This window comes from Aspergillus lentulus (assembly GCF_001445615.1).
Source record: "Aspergillus lentulus DNA, contig: Alt17, strain: IFM 54703, whole genome shotgun sequence".
In the NCBI taxonomy this organism is placed as follows: Eukaryota; Fungi; Ascomycota; class Eurotiomycetes; order Eurotiales; family Aspergillaceae; genus Aspergillus; species Aspergillus lentulus.
In genome coordinates, this window is record NW_028322112.1 from 316,561 (window position 1) to 344,433 (window position 27,873).

General features: G+C 49.4%; 10 protein-coding genes across 10 annotated transcripts; 5 read left to right on the top strand and 5 right to left on the bottom strand.

The window, feature by feature from the left end:
* Nucleotides 1-1,466: 1,466 nt before the first annotated feature.
* ALT_9145 (uncharacterized protein) lies at nt 1,467-2,857 on the bottom strand (the record flags this gene model as incomplete). Its single annotated transcript, XM_033564257.2, has 7 exons — nt 1,467-1,776; nt 1,828-1,858; nt 1,915-1,982; nt 2,036-2,178; nt 2,233-2,454; nt 2,511-2,615; nt 2,678-2,857. The coding sequence occupies 7 exons, from the start codon at nt 2,855-2,857 to the stop codon at nt 1,467-1,469; spliced, it is 1,059 nt and encodes a 352-aa protein (XP_033420148.2).
* Nucleotides 2,858-3,787: 930 nt separating this feature from the next.
* Nucleotides 3,788-5,599, top strand: ALT_9146 (putative amino acid permease; the record flags this gene model as incomplete). Its single annotated transcript, XM_033564258.2, has 5 exons — nt 3,788-3,955; nt 4,013-4,083; nt 4,136-4,332; nt 4,381-4,758; nt 4,803-5,599. The coding sequence occupies 5 exons, from the start codon at nt 3,788-3,790 to the stop codon at nt 5,597-5,599; spliced, it is 1,611 nt and encodes a 536-aa protein (XP_033420149.2).
* An 83-nt stretch (nt 5,600-5,682) lies between these two features.
* axeA (putative acetyl xylan esterase) lies at nt 5,683-6,894 on the bottom strand (the record flags this gene model as incomplete). The annotated part of the gene is made up of 3 exons (XM_033564259.2): nt 5,683-6,321; nt 6,375-6,631; nt 6,687-6,894. 3 exons carry the CDS (start codon nt 6,892-6,894, stop codon nt 5,683-5,685), a joined length of 1,104 nt encoding a protein of 367 aa, XP_033420150.2.
* Nucleotides 6,895-8,239: 1,345 nt separating this feature from the next.
* ALT_9148 (uncharacterized protein) lies at nt 8,240-8,605 on the bottom strand (the record flags this gene model as incomplete). Its single annotated transcript, XM_033564260.2, has 1 exon — nt 8,240-8,605. The coding sequence occupies one exon, from the start codon at nt 8,603-8,605 to the stop codon at nt 8,240-8,242; it is 366 nt and encodes a 121-aa protein (XP_033420151.2).
* A 1,443-nt stretch (nt 8,606-10,048) lies between these two features.
* Nucleotides 10,049-11,702, top strand: ALT_9149 (DUF895 domain membrane protein; the record flags this gene model as incomplete). Its single annotated transcript, XM_089600547.1, has 4 exons — nt 10,049-10,288; nt 10,340-10,654; nt 10,706-11,337; nt 11,408-11,702. 4 exons carry the CDS (start codon nt 10,049-10,051, stop codon nt 11,700-11,702), a joined length of 1,482 nt encoding a protein of 493 aa, XP_089455044.1.
* A 4,111-nt stretch (nt 11,703-15,813) lies between these two features.
* Nucleotides 15,814-16,549, top strand: ALT_9150 (carbonic anhydrase; the record flags this gene model as incomplete). The annotated part of the gene is made up of 2 exons (XM_033559744.2): nt 15,814-15,971; nt 16,021-16,549. 2 exons carry the CDS (start codon nt 15,814-15,816, stop codon nt 16,547-16,549), a joined length of 687 nt encoding a protein of 228 aa, XP_033415635.1.
* Nucleotides 16,550-19,386: 2,837 nt separating this feature from the next.
* ALT_9151 (uncharacterized protein) lies at nt 19,387-19,824 on the top strand (the record flags this gene model as incomplete). The annotated part of the gene is made up of 3 exons (XM_089600548.1): nt 19,387-19,401; nt 19,456-19,532; nt 19,581-19,824. The coding sequence occupies 3 exons, from the start codon at nt 19,387-19,389 to the stop codon at nt 19,822-19,824; spliced, it is 336 nt and encodes a 111-aa protein (XP_089455045.1).
* A 577-nt stretch (nt 19,825-20,401) lies between these two features.
* On the top strand, nt 20,402-22,507 carry ALT_9152 (sulfotransferase family protein; the record flags this gene model as incomplete). The annotated part of the gene is made up of 7 exons (XM_033559746.2): nt 20,402-20,478; nt 20,536-20,731; nt 20,781-21,082; nt 21,134-21,363; nt 21,651-21,885; nt 21,955-22,118; nt 22,170-22,507. The coding sequence occupies 7 exons, from the start codon at nt 20,402-20,404 to the stop codon at nt 22,505-22,507; spliced, it is 1,542 nt and encodes a 513-aa protein (XP_033415637.2).
* Nucleotides 22,508-23,640: 1,133 nt separating this feature from the next.
* ALT_9153 (rhamnogalacturonan acetylesterase superfamily protein) lies at nt 23,641-24,580 on the bottom strand (the record flags this gene model as incomplete). Its single annotated transcript, XM_033559748.2, has 4 exons — nt 23,641-23,753; nt 23,801-23,942; nt 23,999-24,419; nt 24,465-24,580. The coding sequence occupies 4 exons, from the start codon at nt 24,578-24,580 to the stop codon at nt 23,641-23,643; spliced, it is 792 nt and encodes a 263-aa protein (XP_033415639.2).
* Nucleotides 24,581-25,279: 699 nt separating this feature from the next.
* Nucleotides 25,280-27,820, bottom strand: ALT_9154 (GcvT family protein; the record flags this gene model as incomplete). The annotated part of the gene is made up of 1 exon (XM_033559749.2): nt 25,280-27,820. One exon carries the CDS (start codon nt 27,818-27,820, stop codon nt 25,280-25,282), a length of 2,541 nt encoding a protein of 846 aa, XP_033415640.2.
* Between the last annotated feature and the right edge of the window lie 53 nt (nt 27,821-27,873).

Here is a 27,873-nt window from a genome sequence, read left to right on the forward strand (position 1 = left end):
TCTGTTGGCAATCGGTCGGCGTCTAATGTATAAGTCTCGCCATCTGGTCAATCACTAGTTATTGGCCAAGGTTAAGAACCAGAATACTCCAAGGAATTGTGCTTTCACCTCAGATAGGCACTATAGTCATACAGCGCACACCCGGCCTGCTCCAAGCTTGTGATGCAACGCCCTAACCATGTGAATCATTTGGTCCCACTAGCAGATCCCGTGGAGCAATAGACGCTTTGACTGGCCATTGTCAGCTGTAGATGGGTAACGTGGATATTCCAGTAGAAGGATACCCTCAGCTGCTGTAGATGACATCACTCTAAGGCTTGTATGCTTTCCGAATCATTCTTGTGCAGTGAGTGGCTCATGGAAGCGAAAACCAAGTTATAGCTGCTTCCATCGGCTCGCAGTATGAATCAAGTCAATACCTGACTTCATCTTGAGCCCATATCTAAGATCATCCCTGTCGTTTCATCCTCTCCCTCATATGTTCCCAGCTGGCATCAGTTATTTCGGTAGGGGTTCGCATGTTATAAGCACGTCACCCCGTGTTGTACACAGAGCCAATAATATGGAACAATGTTTTATCTACTAAGAGGGAACGGTCTACACCATCGAATATGGAACGGAAAGCGTCTTTCTGTTGCTCTCCACAGAGTGCGTTGCATTCGTTACGATCATGAGGAGTACCTCCGCTATATATGTGGAATGTTAGCGGGAGTGTGGGTTGCACTCGTGGTCAACATCCACGGCGGGAGAGCACCACGCGGGTCTAGCAAAGAGCAGCGTTCCATAATCCCACACATCGCTGCTCCTATTAACGCCCTTCCAGTTGGCATACCAGAGACAGCAGCTAGGAGGAGAGCAGAGAGCTCCATGCTACAGGGCGGGAAGCAGATTCATGGCGTAGTGTTCAGGAGTTGGCTTTTCGGCTTGGAGGTAAACTGAATACACACTGTGACTTGTTCCGAGGAAGCAGCAGATTATATAACAATGACTTCTCCAACTGCAAAGATCGTCTGTGGGCTAGTCATAAACGATCTACTCTGCAGTAGATAACAACCAATCTATTTTACAAAATCACATTGAAAAAGGAGAAAGCTCCACTTTCTGCCTATTTCGGGCGTGTTCTGCTGATAGATCGAGTGGATCAACATATATTACAGATCGATCAGCATCTAAGATGAACTATGTGGCCTTACAGGCCCCTTTATCCGTATTTGGTGCGATCTGCGAATTTTATATTGGCCCTTCCGCGTCTAATGCACAGGGTTCTTCATCTGTTCACTCAATAGCCATTGGCCACGTTCCAAGGCTTAGAACACTCCAGAAAGTATGTCTCGCCAAGGTCAATAGTCACACTAATAGAAAGCCCGTGGAGTAGCAGAAGAGCTGATTGGCCACTGTCCGCCGCGCCTGCGTAGTATGCATGCTTTGGAGGACACTATTATTGCTAGGGTACATATATCTATGTCTCACTTGACCTCGAAATACACTGTTTTTGTAATCTTACCTTCCGTTCCATCACCAACTAGACCCTCGGTACTTTCGGAATCGTCGTTCCGGCCTTGACGTTGCCCGTGGACTGACGCATGAGTTCCCAGCCCCTCATTGATAGTATGATCGCGTACAAAATGGCCGGAAAGTGACGAAATGGCATATTTGTCACCCGAGAAGCCATGGCGCTCAGTAATAGCGAATGCATTGTGACTCGGTTGGAGTTCGATCATGAGGCGGCCGAGCGATGGGATGGCTGTGGTGATGATGCTGAGATTCATCATCACTCTGCTCTGGTTAACTTGCGATACTCACCACTCATTTGGCCTGACTACTTACTGATCCCATATAGTGGAGTTGATGTTTGCCCCTGTGCATGATTAGTACCCTGTTTTGTGCACGGATTGGGATGATCGATATACTTACATGTCCGGTCTGGCGAACTAACTGCAATATGCACGTAGTGCATTTGGATCCCTGTCGCTACACAGACACTGGATACTGTCAGCTTCAGCGACTACGCGGAGGTAGAGACTGCGTTGCGTACATCAACCGAGTGGCGAGCATGGCCATGATCCGGAGTCGCTTCAACCCGCTGATCTGGACTTTCTGGAGCACGATGCACGGGAGGAAAACCAGTGCTGCGTCCGTAAGAATATTCATAGTCCAGATGTAGTTTGCCAGTGCTTCCTGATTGGCTCGTTATCAATGGAGCCCTTTCGTATACATGATTCCATCACTCACCCGATTGACACAACGGCCTGTGATATCCCATGGATGAGGCAGAGCGCATTGGAATGCCACAGCCACGATTGAGGAACATGTCCATAATCCAATTACCGCCATCAAGCCCTGGCTAAGCCGCAAAACGTTGCCCTGGGCTGTCAAACTGCGGAAAAGTAGCGCCAGGGAGAATTTACTGCAGGCGACAGTTGCAAGCAGGAGGATTTGCGCTCCGTACATGTACTGGGGATCTATTAGTCGCCTTCACAGACACCTGTGCGGTCCGAATGAATTGTCACCTTGTCGAAGGAGGTCAAGTCGTTGGTTGAAACCACGCGCATCTTCTTGCCGAGACCATGATCAATGGATAGCTGAACAAGCGCGCTCTGGAGAATTCCTAGTCCCTGTTGTAGGCGATCAAAGTTAGACCTCGCAGGAATAAGCTGCGGCAAGGGGACCATCATACCGTGGCGCCCGCGAGCAAGATATCATCCGAGTAGACAGCTCTTGCGATATACCATCTTGTAAAGAGTCGCACAAAGACAGTGGTCACAGTCAAACTTAGTAAGGTATAGACAGTGACCGCGACATACCCGCCGTGGTCCTCATCTGAGACGGGGAACAATGGTGGTAACGTGCCTGCCATGTCAGTTTATGAAGCACATATGCAAGCCGATCATCAGCAGAGAAATATATGCGAAACCGGAAGGATATCACGGGCGCACTGACAGCACCAGAAAAATAGTTCGTACTCCGTCGCACGGTCTCTGATAGGTCTGGGTATGTTGATAGCAATAGGGAAAGTTATAAAAGCACGGCCCAATCAAATATGTAGAGTATGTAGAACTTGGCTCCAAGCTAAGCCATTTCTATACATTTGACAGGCTGTTTGCCAATCCTTTCGCCAATGCTTATCCTTGAAGCTCTAATCCGCATTTAGTGGCACGTTTTATTGTTTACGATTGGTCTGGAGTCCGTCGGACCTCGGCCCTGTCCACGAACCAAATGATAGACTACGGAGTCAACGTTACATCGTGCATGTGGACAAGGTTTGCATTTGACACGAGCCAATCTGACAGTCTGGACACGCTATTCTGAAGAGGTATCTGTAAGCGTGCTCACACCTCCATGCAGCCCTGAAACACCAATTGGTTTGGCCTTTTGATTAATCACAGTGGAAACGTGGTTTAAGCACTTTTGACGGGCTTACGAAAAAGTCAATTAAAATTATATGGCTTGACAGATCCATATTTGCATCCTGTTTCGTTAATATTACCAACTGCGTATCACACAGGACATTTCAAAGCTCTAAAACCACCAGTCTAAAGCGAGACAGACATGGGTGTCTCCGGAGGGCCTCAAGGAGCCTTAACAAACTAATTAATAGTGTCCTCCCTTTGAACCAACCACATTAGAGTTGACTTCGGCTGAAATTACTTTACTTTCTTTGTCGGCCATCTTCACGTGGAGTGCATTTCCCCTGACCATCCCCTCATCCTTGTCTGTAATGTACATATGCATTACTCCGTACTTCAAGTTGATATCGTGGAAGGTTCGATGAAAGTTAAGAGTCATCATGCCGGCGGATACAATTGAGCTGTCACCTTTCGGGACAAAAGTCGCTCGGGAATATGCGCTGGAGCTGAGAAATCAACATGAGACGAGCGATAGGAAGGGCCTTCGCAACAGCGTCGGTGGCGGGGGCACGTCGTCGAACAATACCAGTGGAAAGCAACGCATGGAGGTACGACCGAGCACCTCGTAGTGAGTGACATCGTCGCTAATTTAATGCCCATGAAAGAGGAAATTCGGTTCACTCTCCATCCTGGCTTTGTCAGTCACGCTATTAGCATCGTGGGAGTCCATCGCCAGGTACGTCAACAGCCACTTATGCCTGAGCTGCCAGTAATTTGTGCTTGTATAGTGGATTCGCTCCTGGTCTGATGAATGGAGGCCCTGCAGCACTGGTTTGGGGAATGCTACTGTCAATGACAGGAACAATGGCACTGGCCTTGTCGCTGGGCGAAATGGCTTCGATATGCCCGCTGGCGGGAGCACAGTACCACTGGACCGCGCTGTTGGCGCCGCCGAGAATCAGAGCATTCAGCACTTGGATGCAAGGTATGATTACAAGCAAAGCCGACTGACAATCACTGACCTATTACGCAGGTTGGATCACGGTGTTTGGATGGCAGGCCGCCGTTACTAGTATCAGCTTCCTCGTGGCCACCCAAATCCAGGGCCTCATCATCCTGAACCGTCCGGAGTATGAACCACAAAGATGGCATGGCACCTTGCTCATGTGGGCGGTGATGCTCTTCTCATTGACCATCAATGTGTTTGCGGTTCGAGTCTTGCCTTTACTTCAGCTGCTAGGCGGTCTTATGCATGTTGTATTCTTTATTGTTCTGATCGTTCCTCTGGTTCTGTTGTCACCACGGAGTACACCTGAATTTGTTTTCACAGAGCTGCTGAATCAGGGTGGATGGAGTAGCGACGGCGTCTCCTGGTGTCTGGGAATGCTGACAGTCACATATTGCTTCACTGGTAAGATACCCGTCACTTACATGAACTTGCACTGACATATGCAGGATTCGACGGCGCCATCCACATGTCCGAAGAAGTCCACAACCCGGCTACCGTCGTCCCTCGCATTCTCATCCAAACCATTGTCATCAACGGCACTCTAGCATTCAGCTTCATTTTGGTCATGCTGTTCTGCATCGGAGACATTCACGCAATCTTACACTCTCCAACCGGCTTCCCCATCATCGCCATGTTCTACCAGGCCACCGGGTCCGTCCACGCAACAACAGCAATGCAATCCGCCATCACCCTCATCGGCTTCGTCTCCAACATCGCCGTCGTCGCATCCGTCTCCCGCCTCACATGGGCCTTTGCGCGTGACGGAGGCCTACCGTATTCCAAGTTCTTCGCTCACGTAGACGCGACATACCACATCCCTATCCGCGCCATCTGCCTCGTCTGCTTCACCGTTATTGTTCTCTCCCTCGTCAACATCGCTTCAACCACCGCCCTCAGCGCGATTCTCGCGCTCACAACCAGCTCGCTTTTCATCTCCTACATTATCCCAATCGCCATGATGGCGCGGAAACGTATCCGAAAGGAGCCGATTGCATTTGGCCCATTTACTCTTGGCAGGTGGGGTCTGGCGATCAACATCTACGCTATCGTTTTTGGTATCTTCATCTGTACTTTTGTGTCGTTTCCGACTGAGATCCCTGTGACGGCGACCAATATGAATTACAGCGGTCCGGTGTTTCTTGGTGTGAGTGTCCTGTTGATTTGTGACTGGGCCGTGAGAGGGAGAGGGAGGTTTACTGGGCCGTTGAAGGAGTTGTTAACGCAGGGTGCTCGAAATATGTAGTAACGTCATTAGTTCTGAATATATCCTTCCTCGAGCTGGCTTGAAGGATGACACGGATATCAGGATGGATATGTAGTACACCACTACAAACACTGGGAATACCACGCATTTATCACCGTGCATGTATACCCGCTCGCGCACACGGTCGGCCCGGTCCACCCATTCCCTCCACATTGACCCCAGTGCGCCGCAACCCCAGTGCCAGTCGACGACCCCCCGGACGTCGTCGTGCTCGTCGCAGAAGTCTTGGTCGTAGTCGTAGACGAACCTCCCGTAAATCCAAACCATTCCATATCCTTCGCCCCGTGAATAGGAACCGTATGCCCGACGCCCGTTCCAAAGATCCCCTGCAGATTCGGTCCCCAGATAGTAGTCTGGTAGTTTGCCTCCGGGGTATTGCTCTGCGTCGACTGCGGCGAGTTATAGTTGTATCCGAATACACCTGCCCACTGCTTGCAGGTCTCGTAGTAGTTCTGCGGATAGAGAGTGGTATCTGCGCTGCCGTGGTAGATTTGCATCCGGGGACGCGAGCCCGTATACCCCGGGTACATTGCTTTGGCGATGCCGCCCCAGACCTCCGGGGTGCTGATGACGTTGCCTTGGGCGCAGCTGCTGTTCCAGCCGTCGACTTGGTTGGAGGAGGAGTAGAAGCAGCCGGCGGAGACGCCCGAGTAGACTGTTGCGGCGGCGAAGAGTTCGGGGTAGGTGGCGGCCATGACGTTCTGCATCCTTACAGTTAGCATGAGGTTTGTTTTGTTTCTAGTGTGATGCTCACCGTCATCATGGCTCCAGAACTGGAACCTGTCACGAAGACCTTGCTGGTATCGGCGTTGTATTGGCTGATGGTCCAGGTAACCATGTTGGCGATGGAATTGCTGTCGCCGCCGCCATTGTGGGTCAGGGCGGATTGGGAGCTGACGTCCCAGCAGGTACCGCTGTAGGGGCTCTGAGGGTAGATGACGATGAAGCCATACTGCTCAGCCAGCTGTGCGTAGGGGGATCCAGTGTAGTATGCTTGTGCGGTGCCGGTGCCTGATAGTGTCAGCAACGCTCGCACCTAGTTGCACATTGGGTGTGCTCCACCTACAGTAATGAATAGCAACGACGATTCCAGGCTTAGTGGCTAGGTTCTTAGGGACGTAGATGTACATGAGCGTGCCAGAGGGGTTAGATCCGAAGCTAGTCACTTGCTGAAGCGATCCGCTGGTGACTCGCTTGACCACATCTTGCCCCGGGGAGGCAGAGGAGAGACCCAGGAGACAGAAGAGGGCTAAGAAAAGAGATAGAGCTCTCATAATGTCGTTCAGAAGATCAGGCAATTCTCTCAAGCACTGGTCAGGGAAACATAATACATTTGGATCAATGGGCTGCGCGGGCTTTTATCATCAGGAAGCTGATTACCCGGCTTTCATCCCAGCAGGGCAAGCAATTCTGGCTAAATTCTATATAACGCTCGGACAAATGGAGAACTGAGAAGTGAGACCTTCTCAAACACTGGTATTGCTTAGCCCAGGATAGCTCCCTTTCCCCGCAATCCACGCGGCAATCATTCTGCAGATTGGCCGTGACGAAGCTTATTTATCCAAAACAGGCTGCGTGGGTTCTGCAGCGGGAAATCGGTCTTCGGGCCGGAGTTCCTGAATCGTCAGTGAAATAAGGTTAATGTGCGAGAAGTAGTCCACCATTGGGAAAAATGCCTGCCTCCTAGGTAATGTACACTATACCTTGCAGATCCACCCGATTGGGCTCGAGTCACGAAGCAAGGAAAACACGCGGTAGGGCTCGTGAAGAACTGTCTTGCTGATGCATATGCCACTTAGTGCCAGTACTCGGCATTCTCATCTCTCCTCTTTGGACAGGACTACATGGAAAGTTTGCATGTAATACCCTGTGGTCTGGAGAATGCTGCCCAGAATTCCATAAAGGCCGTTCTATCTTTTACCCTCATGCCAGGTGCAGAAGTGTTGGTCTGTTCAGACTTACGCTGATCACCGTTTCCTCGGTGATTTCTCTAGCTATTCCCATCGCCGCGTCATCATCGTGCGAATCTAGGATTGTAGACGCATTGGCCAAGCGACCTGTCAAAATGTATTATGCATATTCCGAATATTGCCAGTCATTAACCTTTCTTGTGCTGGAGGCGATCTCCGGAGCCCAAATAGAAGATTAAACTTCCCCGGACTGTATGTAACCTAGGTTGGTCTGGCTTAATTACAGCGATCGGTCCAACCATACATCTCATCATGCAGATCTATATTCGCACGGTGTATCCACTATTAGGGCGATCGATGGCTCTGATCTATCAAAATCAACGAATACATAATGTACCTGTCTCACATGTGTGCGATGGGAATGGCAGGATCTTCCTAACACCGATGTCTTGAACAAATAATATAGCGCTCTACCGAGTCTCACAAACATGAACTTTGAGTAGCTTGGTTCCCTAGGGCGATTACTTTGCCAGGCAGCGTAGACCAAGGTTGTGGCATAGCAAGACTTATATCGGACTATTTGAACAGTTTGGCCCTAGCACTTGTGCTGACTATATACAGGAGCTGGACTTATCGCTGACAACCACGCTGGTGTGCTGATGAATGCGATCCGTCAGTCTCCGTCAACGAGACGATAGATTCCCACAGACTAGCGACTGTCCTGAGCATCGCCAGCAACGGTGGGAGGATCCTGTGATCCGGATACCAGGTCATTATGTTGCTTGTTAGCTTCTTGGGCTTGTCTTTCTAGATAAGATACACGTGCTCTAACGGAGATGTTCTCGTCTCGGTAAGTCGGGTCAGAATTAAGGCGTTTTGCGCGGACGAAAGTCAAGACGGAGCGACGCAAGGTCTCGACAGGGATTTTGGTTGGAATTTCGATAAAAATATCTTTCTTCCACACATCGGCGTTGATCAGATAGCGAACGGGGAATGGAACATCGGCGTCAAAGTCAGCGGCATATTGAGCGAAGACAATGTCGCGCCAGGTTTTATTCAGGTTTCTGGTTGTCATGACATAAATCGAGCTCTAATATGCCTCGTACCAGAGATTTATGCGTTTTTTAGTCCGCTGAGGAAGAAGGCAAGGATGGAGACGGGAGACTTGCGAGTTGCGACCACGTCAAGGGAGGCTGATCCTTGGCGCGGGGGGTCAAATCAACCGTAGACTTCAGGTATTCTGGCCAAGACTATATACTAGTACGGTCTACTCCTCTACATGATTTTTGATCATAATGTGTTGGCATAAGTATTGAGAGTTGAAGTGATAGTGTGTGTCCTTCAATGCGGATACCCAGATAAATTTATAATGAAGTGAGCAGGACCTGGACGGGGCAATTTCCTTGGTTAGGAGTGGGATATTTCAGAAAGTGCCCGCTTTGACCCTTTAACTTGTGGAGCTATTTATATCCCATTGCTTTATTAATGAAATTATTGGTTCAGCAGCAATCACTTTTTGTGTCTGAGATCCAGATGAATACGAGGAGCGGCTTGGTGGCTGACTAATTGGTTGCTATATAACTAACCAGACACAGATACACGTCCAAGCCATAAGGTGGCAATCTTTCATCCTTCAACAGCTGTAAAATCGATATCCAGGCCTTATCAGGGTGTGATTGATGGCTTACGGCGCTTTCCTTGGTCACCCGGTAAATGTTCAGAAGGATGGCGCTCTATTACTACTCAGATAAGGCCATAGTTTCTCTACGGTTACATCCATCCAAACTACAGCATTCTTATGCCTTGTTGTAGATAATAATGCTGGCCAGAATAAGCAAACTTCAACTTGACATTGTCTAGATTAGTGTCGTAGAACAAGAGCCAAGACAACGCATTAGCTCTTATCTTCAACACATCTCAGAGTGCTACACGTTTGGTAACGTTACATTTCGCTAGAGTCTCCTATCCTATACCGTATCTTGCCTAGCGCCTCTGGCCAAGCTGCTGTCTTCCACCATCCCTTTCAGCAAGCCAAGCTCAGCCAGCAAATGTTACGGTGCTCTGTGGTCATCCTCAAAGCTTCCCAAGGAAGTCACTTCATTTGCTTGAAGCCATGGGTTCTCGAACCTAAGAGTTGCGGGGGTGGGACCAGTGGAGCCTTGGACCATGCTTAGTCCTTCTATGCGGGGTCAGGGGGTCGAGTAGCAAGGCTGACGCTGCTATGCTACCCGACTCCTTTCCTATCAATCACACGCGACTCGGAGCCTTTAATCCGGGCTGTATTATTGGACAGAATCAGGGGACTGTCAGCATGGAGACACTCGACTTAATACTGAATACTACCTTGAAGAGTTGGAGTGTAGTATCGGTTTCACGTGGCTATACGGGGAAGCTATTCCTTTCTTCGCTTATCAACACCGAGACCAAAATAAATTAGGACGATCTCCCTTCGTCTACAGCCTCGCTTTTCAGAGTTTCCATTATCCGCATCAGTATTACCCTTTGTGCACACTCCACCATGTCTGTGGAAATCACTCCCCATGACCACAGTGAGAGCATTGATGCTCCTCCAGATCTACCAGCAGGATGGAAATACAGGCAGCACCGCATTTTCGGCTTCAGCATCCCCTGGTATGCCTCGCCTAGCGTGCAATTGTTGTTGGTGGCATTTGTCTGTTTCATGTGTCCCGGAATGTTCAATGCCCTGGGTGGGTTAGGTGGGGGTGGAAAGACCGACGCGACTTTGGCAGATAACATGGTGCGTCAGACGCTACTGAATACGTAAAGGCTACCATTGACAATTGAACAGAACACTGCTCTTTACAGTGCTTTTGCAGTCTTTGGCTTCTTTGGTGGTACTTTTATCAACAAGCTTGGTGTCAGATGGACGCTCGCCTTCGGTGGTATCGGATACTGCATCTACGCTATTAGCTTGTTGGTCTCGGTCCACGCCAGCGTTTCCGGATTCAATATCTTCGCTGGAACATGGCTCGGTATTTGCGCCGGTCTTCTGTGGACCGCTCAGGGTACCATTATGATCTCCTACCCTACTGAGGAACAAAAGGGACGGTATTTTGCTTGGTTCTGGGGTATCTTCAACATGGGTGCCGTTATTGGCAGCTTGGTATGTCTCCTGACTCGATGTATTCCTACAGACTGACTAACACGCAGCTAGATTCCCCTTGGCGAGAATATCCACGTCAAGACTAACATTACCGTTTCCGACGGTACGTACATCGGCTTCATCGTCTTGATGTTCGTCGGAGCCCTCCTTGCTCTCTGCCTCTGCAACGCTAGCGACATTATTCGACCAGACGGCAGCCGCGTCATCTTGATGAAGCATCCCAGCTGGCAGTCTGAGCTACTCGGTCTCTGGGAAACCCTCCGATTCGAGCCATTTGTAGTCCTCCTTTTCCCCATGTTCTTCTCCTCGAACTGGTTCTACGTCTACCAGCAGAACTCGGTCAACGGTGCTCACTTCGGTACCCGAACCAAGGCTCTTAACAGTCTTCTTTACTTCCTGGCTCAGATCATTGCAGCTATCATCTGGGGATACCTTCTTGATGTCCAGAGCGTTCGCCGTTCCGTCCGAGCGAAGATTACCTGGGTCGTTCTCTTCATCCTCACCTTTGCCATCTGGGGTGGTGGATACGCTTATGAGAAGACATACACCCGCGAAAGCGTCAATCCCAAGCTCAATCCCAATTTTGTCCCGACTGACTGGGAGACTCCCGGCTATGTGGGCCCAATGTTCTTATACCTTTTCTACGGCTTCTACGATGCCGCTTGGCAAGCTAGCGTCTACTGGTATGTTACGTTCTCATCAAACCGAATTTTTTTTTCTCCTAGACTGATGACAATTAATCAAAATGAACAGGTTTATGGGCGCTCTCTCCAACTCCGGCCGTCGCTCTGCCAACTACGTCGGTTTTTACAAGGGCATTCAGTCCTGCGGCGCGGCTATTGTGAACAACCTCGATGCCCGCAAGCTTTCATACGAGAAGGAATTTATCAGCAACTGGGTTCTCCTCGCCGTCTCTCTCGTTGTTGCTGCCCCCGTCATCTTCCTCAAGATCCGTGATCACATCGATGTTGAGGATGATCTTGCGGGCACGGACGAGACCATAGCTGATGTTCTCCCGGCCAATCATCCCGAAAAGGCTGTGGCCTAGGAATCGCATATTTACATTTTGCCTACAGGGTCGGGCGTACCCCGCTCTGCTCATTTCTGTAGTCACGGATTTATGAGATATAACCTACTGTCTCGTACATAATATCAACGATCTAATTATGCGAGTCCTGAAGTTATAATCACCCAGGCATGCAAAAGTACCATAGTAGCTTCAAAATATACACAAGGCATGAATGGATCCTTGCACGGGCCACAAATAAACCAAAGTCTTTGTGCTAGTATCATAGTGTAGATTGGTTGTGGATTGGATATGGGTTGATCCACGTCCAATCCACCCAATCCACTTAATCCACCCATGCGGATAATGGGTTGAACCCCTGCTATCTAACCCACCGTCATATCACTGCGGGTTGGACCGCGGATAATGGATATATCCACCACAACACCTATTTCTTTTTAGTAAACGGATAGATACTATCATTCTCCATCCATATATTTTGAGAATATATACTTAGCTAGGCCTAGTTATAGACCATAACGCTAGATAAGCTTGTCAGTTCTACGAGGCCGTAGGTCGTGCGCACCTAATTTGGATATCCACATAGGTTGTGTATGTTTAACCCATTTTGCGGATTGGGTGGGTTGGATATCTACATCGGGGGCTGGTGTCACGGGTGATTGGCTGACCAGCGGCTGCCAAGATATGATTCAGGCTCATATCCATCAACAATTGCCCCTTCCATGGTGGTCCATCCAGTACTTATCCCTGGGCTATCAAGATTCCTATCAATTCAGACATGATGCTTGCAAGAATACTGTCATTCCGAATACCGTATTCTGGGCAGCGAATCTCACAGCGCTACCTCATGTCTCACATGCCACAGCTCAGCAAGGAGCCTCTCACCCTCGGCCCGATCCTCAAGAGCGACTCTGGGCGAATATATAGAATTGAGGAAGTCCTTGCTCAGCAAAGAAACCCGGTTTTATGTGTATGCCGTGCAAGGTGTGTCAATCCAAGCCACTTGAAGCCTCCTGCTAACTGCGCGAGAGTGCTGATGGAAGAGAGATCATAGCGAAAAAAACATGATTCAGGCGAGTTTGACTATCAGCTGAACCTCCAGAAATTGCTTCGACTTGCCCAAACGTGCGACGGGTGGTTGAAGTCAAAGATCTGGAGATGTTCATCTACCCGTACTGGTCTGGAGATCTGCTTCCTTTAAGTCTGAGAAAATTGTCGGGAGATACGAGGAGATATATTCTCTTCTCCACGATAGGGATATTCTCCATAGCGGGACGTATTTACGTTCAGAAAATCTCATGATCATGCTGCTGACCGACTGCAGACATCAAAGCCAATAATATTCTTGTAGGCTATATGGAAAGTGCCGAGGGTGGACTCGTTTTCAAAAGCGTGCAAATCTCAGACCTTGAGGATACAGTCATTGGACCTAAAGGGAAGTGGCTGACTGGTCCTCTATGCGGCAATGCAATATGGAGAAGTCCTGAGAGTTGGTGCCAATCCCGCCAGAACCTGGCCTCGGATGTTTTTCTTTTGGGGCTGTAGTATGGCTCGCCTTCCTACCACTTCGTGGTTCCGTTGGTTCCGCGTCGCTGATGCCTTTCAGATGATCTATGTGATGGTCAATGAGATGGTCTTCCGCGTCAAGGACGACGAACTAAACTCCGCCGATTCATGGCGTCATATCCTTCGCCGGCATATATCTTATTTTACGGACGAAGATGGTCTCAATGGGTTTCTTGAACATATCGCAGAGGAGAACCCTTTTTACGAACGTTTGATAGATCTAGCCAACACCTTTGGGCCAGAGAATCCTAGGCAGCCTTTTGAGCGTTGGAGGATAACTGCGATGGAGGCGCTCCAGTACCGCTGGTTTAGCAAAACTAGTTGATACCTTGAGTGTTGTCTTCAGATGAAGGCGGTTTGGCGCTCGGCGCTTTGTCTAACCGTTGAATCCGCTTTATTAAATCATCTCTCCTTCCCTACCATAGTCTTCAAGCCAGTCTGCCGTAGTCCTGCAAAAAGCGCAGCAGCATCTTCGTAGAGATGGTTGGGGTCTACCCATATCTAGAAACAGACGTGAGTTACGGAATCCCAGAAATCTTGGGTCTAATTCCGACCCTCACCATTCTCTCAATGTCCACGCAGCTCCTCTTCCGTAAAGTGAATACGACAAGGAAGTCAATCCTGAGTCCTTGTGAATATCTGTAGCGATGTTAGGTTGCAGTTGGTCAAAAAAAAAAGCGCATGCAAGCTCTGTTGCACAGTAGTTTCAATCGCACCTGCCTTTCCAGTTAATCAAGGATTTCTTTAAAAGGCAGGACATCATCTTCCCAGGTATCTATAGGGTCCTATCGTGTTGTGCCATGGTTGAGGCTGAAGACTCTTTGTAAAAGAGGCGCATCCCTAGCCATCTCTTTCTCATAGAGGTACAGAATCATAGACTGGTGATCCATTCGTCCTGGGCCTCTAGTATTGGAAGATCCAAGCACTGAGAAGGCAAGTTTGTGATGTCTTGCGCAGCCACATCGTGCCGCCACAATACGATCAGCTTAGTAAACTCCGTTACCTGGGCATGGTGGAACTGCTCTGGTGATGTAGTAGAAAACCAGAGGCACGTGTCATTTCAGCCTGCAGAGCACAAGCGACAAGATGCTAACCAGTCATATCAGAGCTGAGTCATTATCGAATTTCCATCGTATCTGCATTTATTTTTAGGCATAATTGCCGACAGTTCACTGCCTAGGTTGGGATCAGGGGTTGACGAGTGCGGAATATAGATGTGGTATGGCCTCGGCCCATTCTTCATCCACAATCGAGTCAACACTCGTAAGGCAATAATATTAGCAACTCGTTTGATCCACACCTAGCTTAAGCAGTATTCTAGCTCCTATTAGACAATCCGAGTCATGTATTTGCGTCTCGGACGAGACTAAGCAAAAGCCGAGCGATCGCCGATTCGGCCGGAAGCAAAGTAGGGCCCGGAGATTGACCTATTCCCCTGGTGTTCCACTTTCCTGACGAAACCTTTTTTTAGGAAACTGCGAGTCGTAAACATATATTTAGTCGAGTCTGCACCACGTATGGCTGGTGCAATTGAGCGCATTTAGCACATACATCTATGTCTTGTTCCCGGGTCTTCAGTTTCCGCAGTCTTTCTCTTACCAGATTCAACCCGACCTCGAACCGCTTTGCTTCTTCATATCGCAAGATGGGTGAACATATTGTGGACAGATATCAACTCCAACCACTGCGTTCAGACTGTGTACCGTGGCGTCGGCAGCCGGGGCAGCAGGTATTATGGATTGGCTGCTCGGATAGCGGGTGCGATGAACTGGAGAGCTTGGGTTTGCCTTCAGATGAGATCTTCGAATACAGGAGTTTGGGGAACATGATGGTGGACGACCTATCTTGCAATACGACCTTGCGATATGCTTTGGACTCGTTGAAGGTGAGTTCGTTGTTCCTAGGAGAGGGTGCGACTAACTCGGCCAGATCCGGAATATTGTGATATGTGGACATTACGGGTGTCATATTGCAAATGGAGAAGTAAATGCCGGCTTGCAAAAACCCTGGAGCAGGTAACTGTTACCGTTAGATATTAATGGGGTGGTGCTGACGGATAAGTATACTTGACACTCTACGTTCGACTCATCATCACGCCCTAGACAGCTTGACAGGAAACGAACGCGACCGCGCGCTGGTGGAGTTAAATGTTCTTGAGCAAGTGCACTCGTTAAGCCAGTCTCCTGAGGCTGCAGATGCTTTGCAGCAGGACCAGCTAAATATCTGGGGCATGGTCTACGACAAGGCGTCGAAAACAGGTTATCAGTTAGTAGAAGCATGACGGGGATCAGCTATTTGACCGTCTTTTAGAAACGAAAAACATAAGACCAGATCAAGAACGCATAGATCCATTTTTGAAGAGTGAGCTTGGCTGTAGATCCATTCGGATAATGCCATTGAGCTTTTAAGCCAGTTGGTAGTAAGCATGCCTCAGGCATAAATATCCGGCCCCACGAAGAACGCCACATTATTCCACATCATCAGGCCATCCTCCGATCCACAAATATTCGGAACGTGAATCCTCCAAAACCATCTGGAGAATCATTCTTTCTCTCATCTGTCCATTATGGAGTCTCCAAACCCAAAAGGGGACTCTGTCCCACAGTATCTGAAACAGTCGCATGAGCGCATCTTCGAGAACAATCGCGCCTGGGTCGCGACGAAAATGAAAGAAGACCCCGCTTTTTTCGAGAAGCTTTCTGCAGGGCAGACCCCGGAATATCTGTAAGAAACACACACAGTGGTCCGGGTATATCTCATCTGACAAAACCAGGTACATCGGCTGCAGTGACAGCCGCGTACCTGCCAACGAGATCATGGGTCTCGAAGCCGGGGAGGTCTTTGTCCACCGGAACATCGCGAATCTAGTCCCCAACACAGATCTCAACGTGATGTCCGTCATTAATTACGCAGTCCGCCATTTGCAGGTCAAACACATTGTTGTCTGCGGCCACTACCACTGCGGCGGTGTCAAAGCCGCGCTGACGCCGTCCGACCTGGGGCTCCTCAACCCCTGGCTTCGGAACGTGCGCGATGTATACCGTCTGCACGAGCGGGAGCTTGATGGGATTCAAGATGCAACAGCCAGATATAAGCGTCTTGTGGAGTTGAATGTCATCGAGTCCTGTAGGAATGTGATCAAGACAGCAGCGGTACAGCAGAGCTTTCATGAGCGGCAGTTCCCCGTTGTGCATGGCTGGATATTCGATGTGGAGACTGGTCTTCTCAGGGACCTGGAGATTGATTTTGAGGAGACTTTGCGGGATATCAAGAAGATATACAATCTTGCGCCGGGTTCTTAGCTCCGCTTTGCAGCATGCACCAACCCTATACCATTTTCAGTGTGTCACGTCAGTTAGAAGCTCCAAATCTAGTGGTAAGACTCGTAACAGTAACAAGCTCCACAAGTTTTACCCGGAAGCAACATTGCTTGATAAAATCCAACTGGTGCCACAGCCTTGACAGTGGATTTCTACCTTCGACGCTGGCGTGAAATGTAGAGAGATCAATAGGCGTGTGAGAGACAAGAACACACCACTTGACTAGAAGGACATTGTCAAGCCAGTTGGATCTACTCAGGCAACCATTGAATACCAATGGAGTAGGCACACTGGATATTCTGTATATCTGCAATAGGAGGGGGTTTATCTCGATGGCACATCCGGGCAGGCTGCTATTCTGCATATGCCGGTATTCGAAGAAGCGAGTACAAATTCCCGAGCTGCATCTGAGGCCTTTACCGAACAGGTGGTCTGCATCATGCATAGCGGGCGACCTATGCCAAACCCGGCCAGTTTTACTGAAGTCTGAGCCTCCATGACATTTCGTGAAGATAACAGTGATGCCCTATGTGCATCAGCCATCGCGGAACAACCTACTTCACTTACGCATGGAGCTTTAGGTTAACTAATTGGGCTCAAGTTGTTACAGTTGACCGGCAACCAATACCTGACAATCGCGTCATGCTACGGCCAAACTCGCGGGGACTTGGAGGAGGCATACTTTGATGACCCTGAACCAGTGCATTCGGCTCTTCTGCCTCTACAGGATGAATCCAGCACGACATGGGAGACCATGAAACAACTTCTTTGAAGTGTGTAGAGAAGCTGGGTAAAAATGAACTCTGAGAGTCAACATGGGCTCTGGATGGTGGCTTAATACCATGTCGTCATATTAGGCGTGTGCCGTCTATCTGGATTCGATGTAATGGTGGCTCAGATGTCAGTATTCTACACTTTCGCTGAGAGGGTGTGGGAGGTAAGCGTCAGCAGTGTCCGTTTCAGGTTGCAGCAATCTCTACATAACACGCCAATCTTCGAAAACTTGGGATATCTTCAAATCCATGCTGTAAAGGTTCACAACCCAATGGCATAGAGGTGGCAGCAGATGCCTCAGCTGAGAAGATGCATATATCGACGATGCATTAAAGCGTCCGGAGTCAATGTCGGTATGGGAGAATGAGAAATACGAAGGGATACAGAGCATCATAGCAGACTTGACTGTGAGTGTCATACGACAAAAGAATGCACAGTAAACCGTTTATATCTGACTTGTCACTTTTGTCATTAGAGACCCGTGTTAAAAGATCTGAAGTCTGATATCAGTACCCTGGACGCTACACCATCTCCTCGATCAGGTGTACTGGTGGTTGGTACTGGAAAATTCGGCGTAAGTAGCCCCTTTCTTATGCTAAGTTTGACTATAATTAATGCATAGTCTTGAATAAAATAGAGCGGCGATGCATTTGACGACGCGCTGCCATTTTCGTCAAGCTTCCTTCTGCAACCTAGTCCTGAACAGCCCCCTGGATTCTTTATCTACATTCAAATCTTTAAACTGATACGCAGATGAGCAGTATCCCTATTCTAACCTGTGGTATACGATGAAGGGGACTACGCATCTTAATATAGAGTGGGACTTAGAGTGGGACTTAGAGCATCCCTAAACAGAAAATACCATCTGATTGGAAGCTTTGCTTTTCTTCTCTTTGTTATACTACGTACACCATTAGACTGGGGATCCTTGCACAGATTCGCAAGTCCATTAGGGGTTATTTATGTTATATGTGAAGAAGTCTAGGTTTTCTCCACAGATTCGTCTAGGCTCCAGATAGTTGTCCAATGCTATACTGTATTACATGCTCTCTTAATGTTTTTCTTATAACTGTTGCTGTTCACACCTGTGATAGATGCTAACTGGTATATTCTTCCACTACTGCCTCCAGATGTATGGGCAAATCAATGTAATCAGTCTGGTTAAATATCAGAATGGTTTCAGCCCCTTGGAGGACGATAATAAAGGCTTAAGGGTAACTGTGTTAGAACGTCATGATATATATGTTAAGATACTATTTTGTTTCCATCCCTAATAATGATTTTTAGATAGTTTATCCTGAGTTTGTAATGCCTTTCCCCTATCAGATCCTGTTAATAGTACTGATCCTCATGCTGGCATGGTTGTCCTGGACATCACATTTTTATATTTTTGATATGCGTCTTGCTAAACTAAAGGTTGTCTAGGGCATGTTTAGCATTATTCTAATCATGATGTTCACAAAGCATTCTGTTGGTTACTGATGAGGTTCTAAATCTAGGTCTTATTCCATATCATTGGCCAAGTCAATGCTATTGAATTTAAATCAGCCGCCGCTTCACTATACACAGCACATGGATGGATGTTCGCCATCTATTACTCTATCATCAGATACATGGTTAAGGAAGAGTAGTCGACCTGGTTAGGATTAAAAGGCAAGCGAATGAGATGCGTCACACCCCTTATATTCTTGATATCTAAAGAGCAATATCCGGCCAGCGCTACTACTACTAGATAGGACATGCCCCGGCGACCTGCTGCAAAGCTTCAGTATATGTAAGTAACAAACTTTCCGACCCTGTAGCTATGCAAGACAATGATTTAATTGAAAGGGGATGGACAAAGCATTGTCACAGTATATAATTGTCATATGATATGACTGGAGCACATCATCGCTGATGTCATTCACAAACTCAAACAGTCCGCATAAGTGCCACCACCATCATCCATATAACTAGCTGGTGTCCTTTCTATCGAATAAGTGGTGAAAGTAACTAGTTTAACTGTACATTATATCTATATTGAACCTTTCTGTATATATTCCAAAATGACAAAGGACTTGGTAAGCCTCGCCGTTGGGAACGATTGACCCGTAGCATTGTACCGTTCTTACTAGCTGCAGACCTTCGACATCCATTTCGACAACGAGCTCGCACACGATTACTACGGTGACGGCAAGAAGTTGGCCGAGAAGTATGAAACCTAGCAACCGGGCAGTGCAGTAGCTAATCCAGATTGCAGTCTTCGCGAGATATACCACGATCGCAACCTCAAGTTCCCGGATGTTTTTGATTCCACGTTGACCACTCCGCCTGTACATTTCATATCGTATGATTCCCATCTATTACTTGAAGTTCTGGAGAAGGAGAAGCTGATACGGTTCTGTAGCGTCGAAGCACCGGACGATGTAAAGATCGAGGAACTGCAGAATGTGGAAGTGCCACCTGGACTGCATGTTGATATTATTGACTTTCAGATGGAATAGCCAGTCTTTGGGCATCGATGGGTAAATATATTTAATTAATATGCTGAATATAACATGAAGGAATCATCGTTATTGGTGATTTCTACTTGGAGGGTTTAGGGAGATCACTGCCTAGAGGAATCCACTTGGGCTGAATATCCCATCCTGGAACTTCGTATGGATACCGTGAGTGAGCGTAGCCACGACCAGCGTAAAGTCTATTAAGTCGCCTAGAGAAGTAAAATAAGCATCGCTGGCAAATCAACCAGTCACCAACCGATGTTGTCCCAATGGTTCAGCCTCAACGGTGAAGCGACAGAGTGGTCAGCAGTCAGCACTAGTCAATTGATCTCAGCCAGGAAGCCATAAGGTGTCTGATTCGAAACTTATTCTTTGTTGGATCTCATGATAGGCCTCGATGATGTAGCCGACACGGAGCTGAACCTAGTGCTTACTGTTCATTTGTTGTCGCACGGACATTAGGCGGCCAGCACAGACTTTAAAGTTCAATACCAGACAAAAATTTCTATAAGAAGTTGGGACCTCCTTTTAATAGACTGTATCCAACTACCGTGGCTCCCACAGCAACAACAGCATCATGTCAAGAGTAATCGACAAGCTGGCTGAGCCAGCGGAGAAGGAAAAAACCAGGGTCATTGTCGCCAGCTGTAGCCGGTAAGCAATTTCTTTACCATCCGCGTGTACAATAACATGTCGCTGATCAACATCCAGAACTGGGACGCTCGGCCTCTACTTTGCCATGAAGATACTAGGCTACAAGCCCTACCACATGTACGAGGTGGTACTAGTGCAGGGCAAACAAGGCATGTCAGCCCTCCTAGAGGCCGTAACCGCGCAGCACAATCGGTTATCAGGCATCAAGCGGTTCGGCAAGGCTGATTTGGACAAGTTGACTGCCGACTATGATGTACCTGTCTACATACCCGACTGCGTTCTGCATACTTACCATACTACAGTGCCTTATTGAGATCCCGAGCTTCCTGGGCCCCGCCCTCCTCGACCAGTACGTACAGGATCCCGAGGTCAAGTTCATCCTGACGGAGCGGGACCCCGATCGGTGGGCCAAGTCGGTCAACGGCACGGCGGGCTTTATCATCACGGCGGCGGCTTCGTTTCCATTGAATATTCTCAAGTATTTCGACGAGGAATTACGCATCTTTCTGGCTCTCAACACCACCCTGTACGCTGTCCTTGCTGACGGCACAAAGCCGGGCCAGCCGGGTAATGAGGCTGCTCTCACAAGGAACTACGTTGAGTAGTAAGTGCCCTAAGATATGGCTATGTGAGAGAATGCTTACATGGACTACAGTATCAAGGCTGTCAAAAATACGGTTCCCAAAGAGCGTTTGCTGGTGGTCAAGCTTGAAGATGGGCTGGGATGGGAGCAGATTTGCCCGTTCCTGGATGTGCCCATTCCAGAAGAGAAGTATCCGCGCGGCAACGACGTCGATAATTTCAAGGCCATGGCGGAGGGTTACTTTAAGGAGAGAACTAGAGCCGCTATGCTCAGGTTGGGGGCGCTACTGGTGCCTGCATTGGGTGTGTCTAGTTACCTTGGGTGGAAATATTTTGGTAAATTGGCATAGTCCTTGGATCTTCTATAGTTGGATTCGTTATTCCTTGTAGATGAAGATTATTCGGCATGTAACTGAGGAACCAACATGAGTAGGTCCTAGAAATGCAATAAAGATCTTGGCGCTATTCGCTAAATGATAGCCTTCCCATGGTTCTCGGAGAATGACAGCAAGATCATGTCTACATCATATTTAATGCTTATCAGAGACAGCATTCACACAATTTCCTCCTTTTGAAATTTTGCTCTCCAGCCAGAATCCTGCACCAGAGTTCTGCGAAGATGGCAAGCCCCGAGTCTTTGATTCTTCAGTATTCCGGATCGGAATTGGCAGACGAACAGTCTTTCCACAATCACTTAGTAGAGAAGATCTCCCAGGCAAGAGCAACAAAAGATGCCATCTACGCTGAGCTTGTTTACGACAACATCGCTCCTTCCTGGATGGCGAATGTGGGGGATGCACTTGAGCGGGCAAAAGGTGCCTTCTGGTAAGCGAGTATCGTCAATGTAGCAGCATACAAGGTCGATAAAGCGAATAACGTATTTCCCTTCATTAGCAAGAGTTATAACACTTTTACTCTGATCCTCCGAGTTGTAGCAATGGCATCATTTCTGCATAATGTCGACCAGGTTTGGTGCCACCAAAGCGAGATTCAATGGCTTGTCTCCGAGGAACTCAATCAGAATGAGTCCGACATGCTGCATACCACAGCAAATACCAGTAAAGCGATGCACCTCCGTTCATTCCATCTCATGCAGTTCTAATTGCTAGAAGTTTATGAATTTCCCGATGGGCCATTTGTTGGCATCCACAAGGCACCCAATGTAGCAATCAACGTGCCAAACGCCATCATGCCCAGAATTGTCGTTGAGAGTGGGTGGAATGAATCCCTTAACAGACTGCGAGAAGATGCAGGAGAATGGCTCGTCGGAGGAAATGGAGCTGTCCAAGCTGCCATCATTATGAATTGGACCTCCAACCGCACAACCCGCCGTGTCCGCGGTGTCGTGGAGCTCTACACATTGGACAGAAGTGGCATGCCACGGCTCCAGCAACGTGAAGTGCGGGATATCTTCTTTGTTAATCATCATTGCGTTCTAGATAGCTAACGACGAAAGAAGGAAATCTTCCCTGTCCCACCGGGCATCCAGCCAGGTAATCAGGCAATAACCCTGACACGGCGGATGATTTTTGGCCGGTCGGTCAGACCTGGCGCGAGTCCAGGGGATATTCTTCCCCTGGGCATTGATAGGCTGCGCACAATAGCGCAGATCGACATGGCAAAGATGGGGTACAGCCCTGCATGACTGAAGACTAGCCAAACGATAGTATAGTGGCAACAGTAGGTGTCCCCTAAAGCCGGCCATTGAGGAGATATCACCGGAGCTAGTCACTCTCAAGCTCGTTGAACAAGGACTCCCGGCAGTTCACTAGCTTATTTGCCAGTTATTGGCCGCATTCAACAAGCTAGATGCAGTATACATCACACCTTTCCAATCAGGGCCTGGCTATTGCTTATGAGTGATCAGTTTGTCTGCTATCCGTGTCAGCTAATCTCCTAGTCCGCGAGATACATTGTCAAGAAGTCCCACATTACCTGATATAGCGGCAAATAAACGTAGAATTAGACTATTATTGGAGAAGGCCGCACTTAAGCTTGTCTTAGTCGCTCTGATCAGATAGATCACATCTCCTCGACGAATTGGATAACAAAGTCAATTTCCAGACTCTGAAATCACTTAGCAAGCCAAGGCCCAGGCCTTTCGTGTGAAAGATCGAATCTGGTGTCTTCTGCTGAAAATACAATACCCGGCCTATTCTGCAGTGTTCTACAATGTTCTAAAAAGGTTGCTGGTGGCATTGTATGCTTAGTTCGGGCAGAGACGAAGCCAGTTCAGGTTTTGAGAGATCTCCAATAAGGATAACAAGAATTGGTCATCTACGGTCCTTGCCGAACGAGGAGGACGAGGAGGTTCTCCATAGTACTTGTAAAAATATCACCATAATTGTTTCACAGAGCGGTATATGATGCTCAAGAAGCATTAAATGGCATACACAACACTTTATCCGGGGGAACATCTTCTTGCCTTTGCTCCTTGAGCGAAATAGCTTCATGGTGTATGTCGTTGATATTGATCATGACGAATATACACGCACCAGGGAATAGTCGATTGATCCCGACAATGACTCCTCCACCTGGAGGTCGATCTTCGCAGCAGCTCACCAATCGTGGCCACAGTAACTAGCAAGGATAGTCAATTTTGCTTGCATTGCGATTCAGATACCAGGCCAATTGCGACTTCCACCAGTAATGATGGCCACACTTGATAGCTGTCACCAGAGCTTCCGCGTTGACTATAGGCTGGTCAGCGAGTTCCTCTTCATTCCAGCACAAGACTTACTCTCAGCTCCCGGCCAGCTTGTATGCGTATAGTCATTCAACGGGTAATACGGCATGGTAGCATTGACCGACCCAAAAGACTGCCAGCGATTGACGGCATATTTTGTGTGATCGATATATTCCACCCCTTCTTCCTCGGCCACCTATACTCACTTAGTTATAACCACCCTGCAAGCTACCCTATATCGGCTTCACATACCTCACGCGCATAATCCGCAAAAGCCCAATCCCGCCGAAGGACATCCCCCGTCCACGACATAACGGGTACCATCCCACTCACCAATGGAACGCCACCAGCCTGCCTTACATCCCGGATCATTCTCCGGAGGTAATGTCCAAACGTGTATACTGTCTCTGTCGTGCCTCCGGTAGCATTACTAGCCACGACGACACTCTCGGGCCCGATACCAGGAAGCGTAGCTCGATTCTTCACGTCGGTAGTTGGATCCCCGTTATCGTTGTGGCCCATCTCGATGAGCACAAAGGTGCCTTCGCCTGGGACGATGCGCTCAAGTAGCGACGCCCACAGTCCTTCGTTGATGAAGGAGCGGGTGCTGCGCCCTCCGCGCGCGAGGTTTGTGATGTTTAGCTCGAAGAAGTTGTGCATGTAGTAGCCCCATCTATAGAGTCAGTATATTTTCGGGGCTATTGGGAGGTGAAGCTACCCTTGGATTAGACTAGTCATGCCATATGGCATCGTCGTACTATCGGAGCAGAGGAGAATTTGGCGCTGGGGGCGGGTAGTTGGTGCCGCGGTGCTCATGGAGGCTAGGCCTGCCATGACTATGGAGGCGCAGAAGGAGCTGGGGATTTTCATGTTCGTTCACTTTTTGCCTAAATTTTGGTTATATGGTATACCGACAGTACTGTTTGTCTCCAACGAAATCTCAGCCTAAGGCGGAGGATATATATACAGGAACTCTATCTGGGCCATGACCACCCCTCACAAAATGCAGTATCTCCATAAATCCTGCATGAGTTCCCTTGGCCCGGAGGGCTGTATCTATTGCGAAGATGTCTTCCACCGACGGATTACGGTCCCCGTCTATTGGTGATGCTCAACGCGGGGTCCCATGCAGCGTCATAAGTTAGCTCCATGATGAAAGTCCGGGGTAAGTCACCGAGAACTATTTTCCCCGTGGATCATCTCGGTATTATTACCTCGCGGGGCTCGCTAATCGATCTCCCATAATGTGGGGAATCCGGGGGTTGGCAAATCCCACCAATCTGGTGACTATAGTCCATCTGAGTTCGGGACAGAAGGGGCCGAGGATATGATTAGTCTCAAATATGTCATTTGGCTATCAAGGGGCGGTGTATATGAGAATACATCTACTGCGAGTGATGAGAGTAATATGACTGCATGTAGGTAGATGTCATTGGCGTTTGTCTCCTCAACCACAAGGGAATAGCAAGCTTGATAAAGCAGATAAATCATAGTATCATTCAGTAAACTCCACATTATATGCAACGGTATATGCTATAGACGATGCCTCACCCGCTTCAGCTCTGGCTCAGCCACTGTCTCCCCTGCCAGAAGCGCCCGGTCGTTAGGATCATAAACCGGCTCCTTCGTAACTGTAGCCCTTATCCTCCTCCCGAAATATTCCACCTCCACCCTTTCGCCCTCTTGAATCGATGCAGGAAGCCAGGCATACGCAACGGGTTTGCGAACAGTATACCCAAACGCAGCAGTGGTAACATATCCCACAGCCTTGTCCTTCCAAAACACAGGCTCCTTGCCCATCACCATCGACCGTCCATCATCGATAGTCAAACACCGCAGACGACGGGCTGGTTGTCTCCTACGCTGCATAGCAGCCTTACCAACGTAGTCATCTTGTTTATCCACCTGCACCGCGGAAACCACACCCGCTTCAAAGGGGTCATGCTCGCTGTTCATGTCTACCCCCCAGGTCCTGTACCCCTTCTCCAGCCGTAAAGCGTTGAGCGCCGCTCGTCCCGCGGCAATAAGACCGTGCGGTTGGCCCGCAGCCCATATGGCATCCCACAGGCGAAGTCCGTACTCAGCGCTCGTCTGGATTTCCCATCCGTTCTCGCCGACGTAGGACTTGCGGAGGACCATGACAGGGAGACCGGCGAGTGTAATTCGCTTAGCGTGCATATATGGCAGACCAGTGTTGGAAAGGTCGTCGGTCGTTAACGTGCGAATGACATCGTGGGCGCGAGGGCCCCAAAGACCAAGACAGCAGGTATGCCCCGTCACCTCGCGCACCTGGACCCATTGCGATGGAGACTTCCGACACTGTCGCCGAGCTTCGCGGGACAGATATGCAAAGTCAGCCGCGCTGATTGCGCCAACCTGGAACAGGTCCTCCTCTAGTCTCGTCACAAAGATATCGCTGCGGATGCCACCCCGCTCGTTTAAAAGAAGGGTATAAACAATCTGTCCCACATCCGGTACACCGCTCGTCATCAACCTGCACAGCATCTCCCTCCCCTCAGGCCCAGAGACCTCAAACCGATGAAAAGATGTCATATCATACATCGCGACCGCATTCCGCGTCTTCCACGCCTCAACAGCCACAACAGGTGAATGATACCTCCCCGACCAGACATCCCTCTCCACAGGCCGCCACTCAGGTGGAAGAAACCTCACAAACTTCTCATTAGCAGCATACCAAAACGGCCTCTCCCACCCACCCAGCTCAAGGAAGAACGCGCCGAGCTCCTTCTCGCGCGCATAGAACGGACTCACCCGCAACTGCCGCGGCGACTCACGCGGCTGCAGCGGATGCAGGATATCGTAGATCTCGACGAAATTCCTAGAGGAAGTTTCAGTCACGTATTCACGGCTGAGTTGCACGTCCTCGAAGCGGGAGAGCTCGCACTCGGAGAGATCGATGCGAGATGAGCCCTCAACCAGCAGCTCGGCTAGTGCACGTGCCACCCCAGCCGAGTGCGTTACCCAGACTGCTTCGGCGACGTAGAAGTTGTCGAGAGTTGGGGCGGGGCCGATCAGCGGTCCGCCGTCGGGAGTGAATGAGAAGATGCCGTTGAAGCCGTCGGCGAGTTGGCATGTCCGCAGCGCGGGGAGGATTCGCTGTGTTTCGGACCAAGCGGGTGCGAAGTCCTCAGCGGTAAAGTCCAGCCGGGACGGCATGGTTTTCTCGTCGACGTGTCTGGGGGTATGGCCTAGCGAGGCCGCCTCGATGGGCATGGGCCGGTGGCCGTAGTAGCCGATGCCGTAGGCGTCGCCGTGCTCGCGGTAGTAGAGGTCGTGGTCCTGGTGGCGGAGGATGGGGAATGTGGCGTTCAGGCCGTTGGGGCGGTTGTTGATCTCGCGGCCTGCCAGGGCCGGAACGGAGGTGGTTTTGGCGTATTGGTGCGCTAGGGGCAAGAGGGGGATGGGCACGCCGGCCATGGCGCCTATCTCGACGCCCCAGAATCCTGCGCAGGAGACAACCATATCCGCGGTGATCACTCCGGCGGAGGTTATCACGCCGGTAACGCGGGTCCCTGTCTGTTGGATGCCTGTGACGGGAGTCATCTCTAGGTAGCGCACTCCTGCTTGGCGTGTGCGTCCGATGAGCAGTTGTGTGGCCCGTGCTGCGAGTGCCAGCCCGTCGCTAGGGATATGCAGTCCGCCGAGCACAATGTCCTTGTTCAGAAGAGGATACATCTTCAAGCATTCGGCTGGAGTAACGAGCCGCGCCTCTATTCCCCACGCAGACGCATATCCATGCTTCCGTTTCAGCTCCTCAAGTCTCTCTGGTGTGGTGGCGATCTCCAGCCCGCCGACCTGATTGAAGCAGTTCTGCCCGTCTTTCTCTAGAGACAGCAACTTCTCAACCGTGTACTGTGCAAAACGGGTCATCGTCTTGGACGGGTTGGTTTGAAAGACTAGACCTGGCGCATGCGACGTCGAGCCACCAGGCATCTGCAGCGGGCCCTGCTCGACGACGGTGATGTTGGTCCATCCTCGGGAGACCAGCTCGTCGGCGAGGTTCGCGCCGACAATACCAGCGCCGATGATGACGATGTGTGGTGAGGGTGCCATGTTTACATTGAGTGCTAGCTGTTGACGCTCATGGTGATACTTGTATATACATG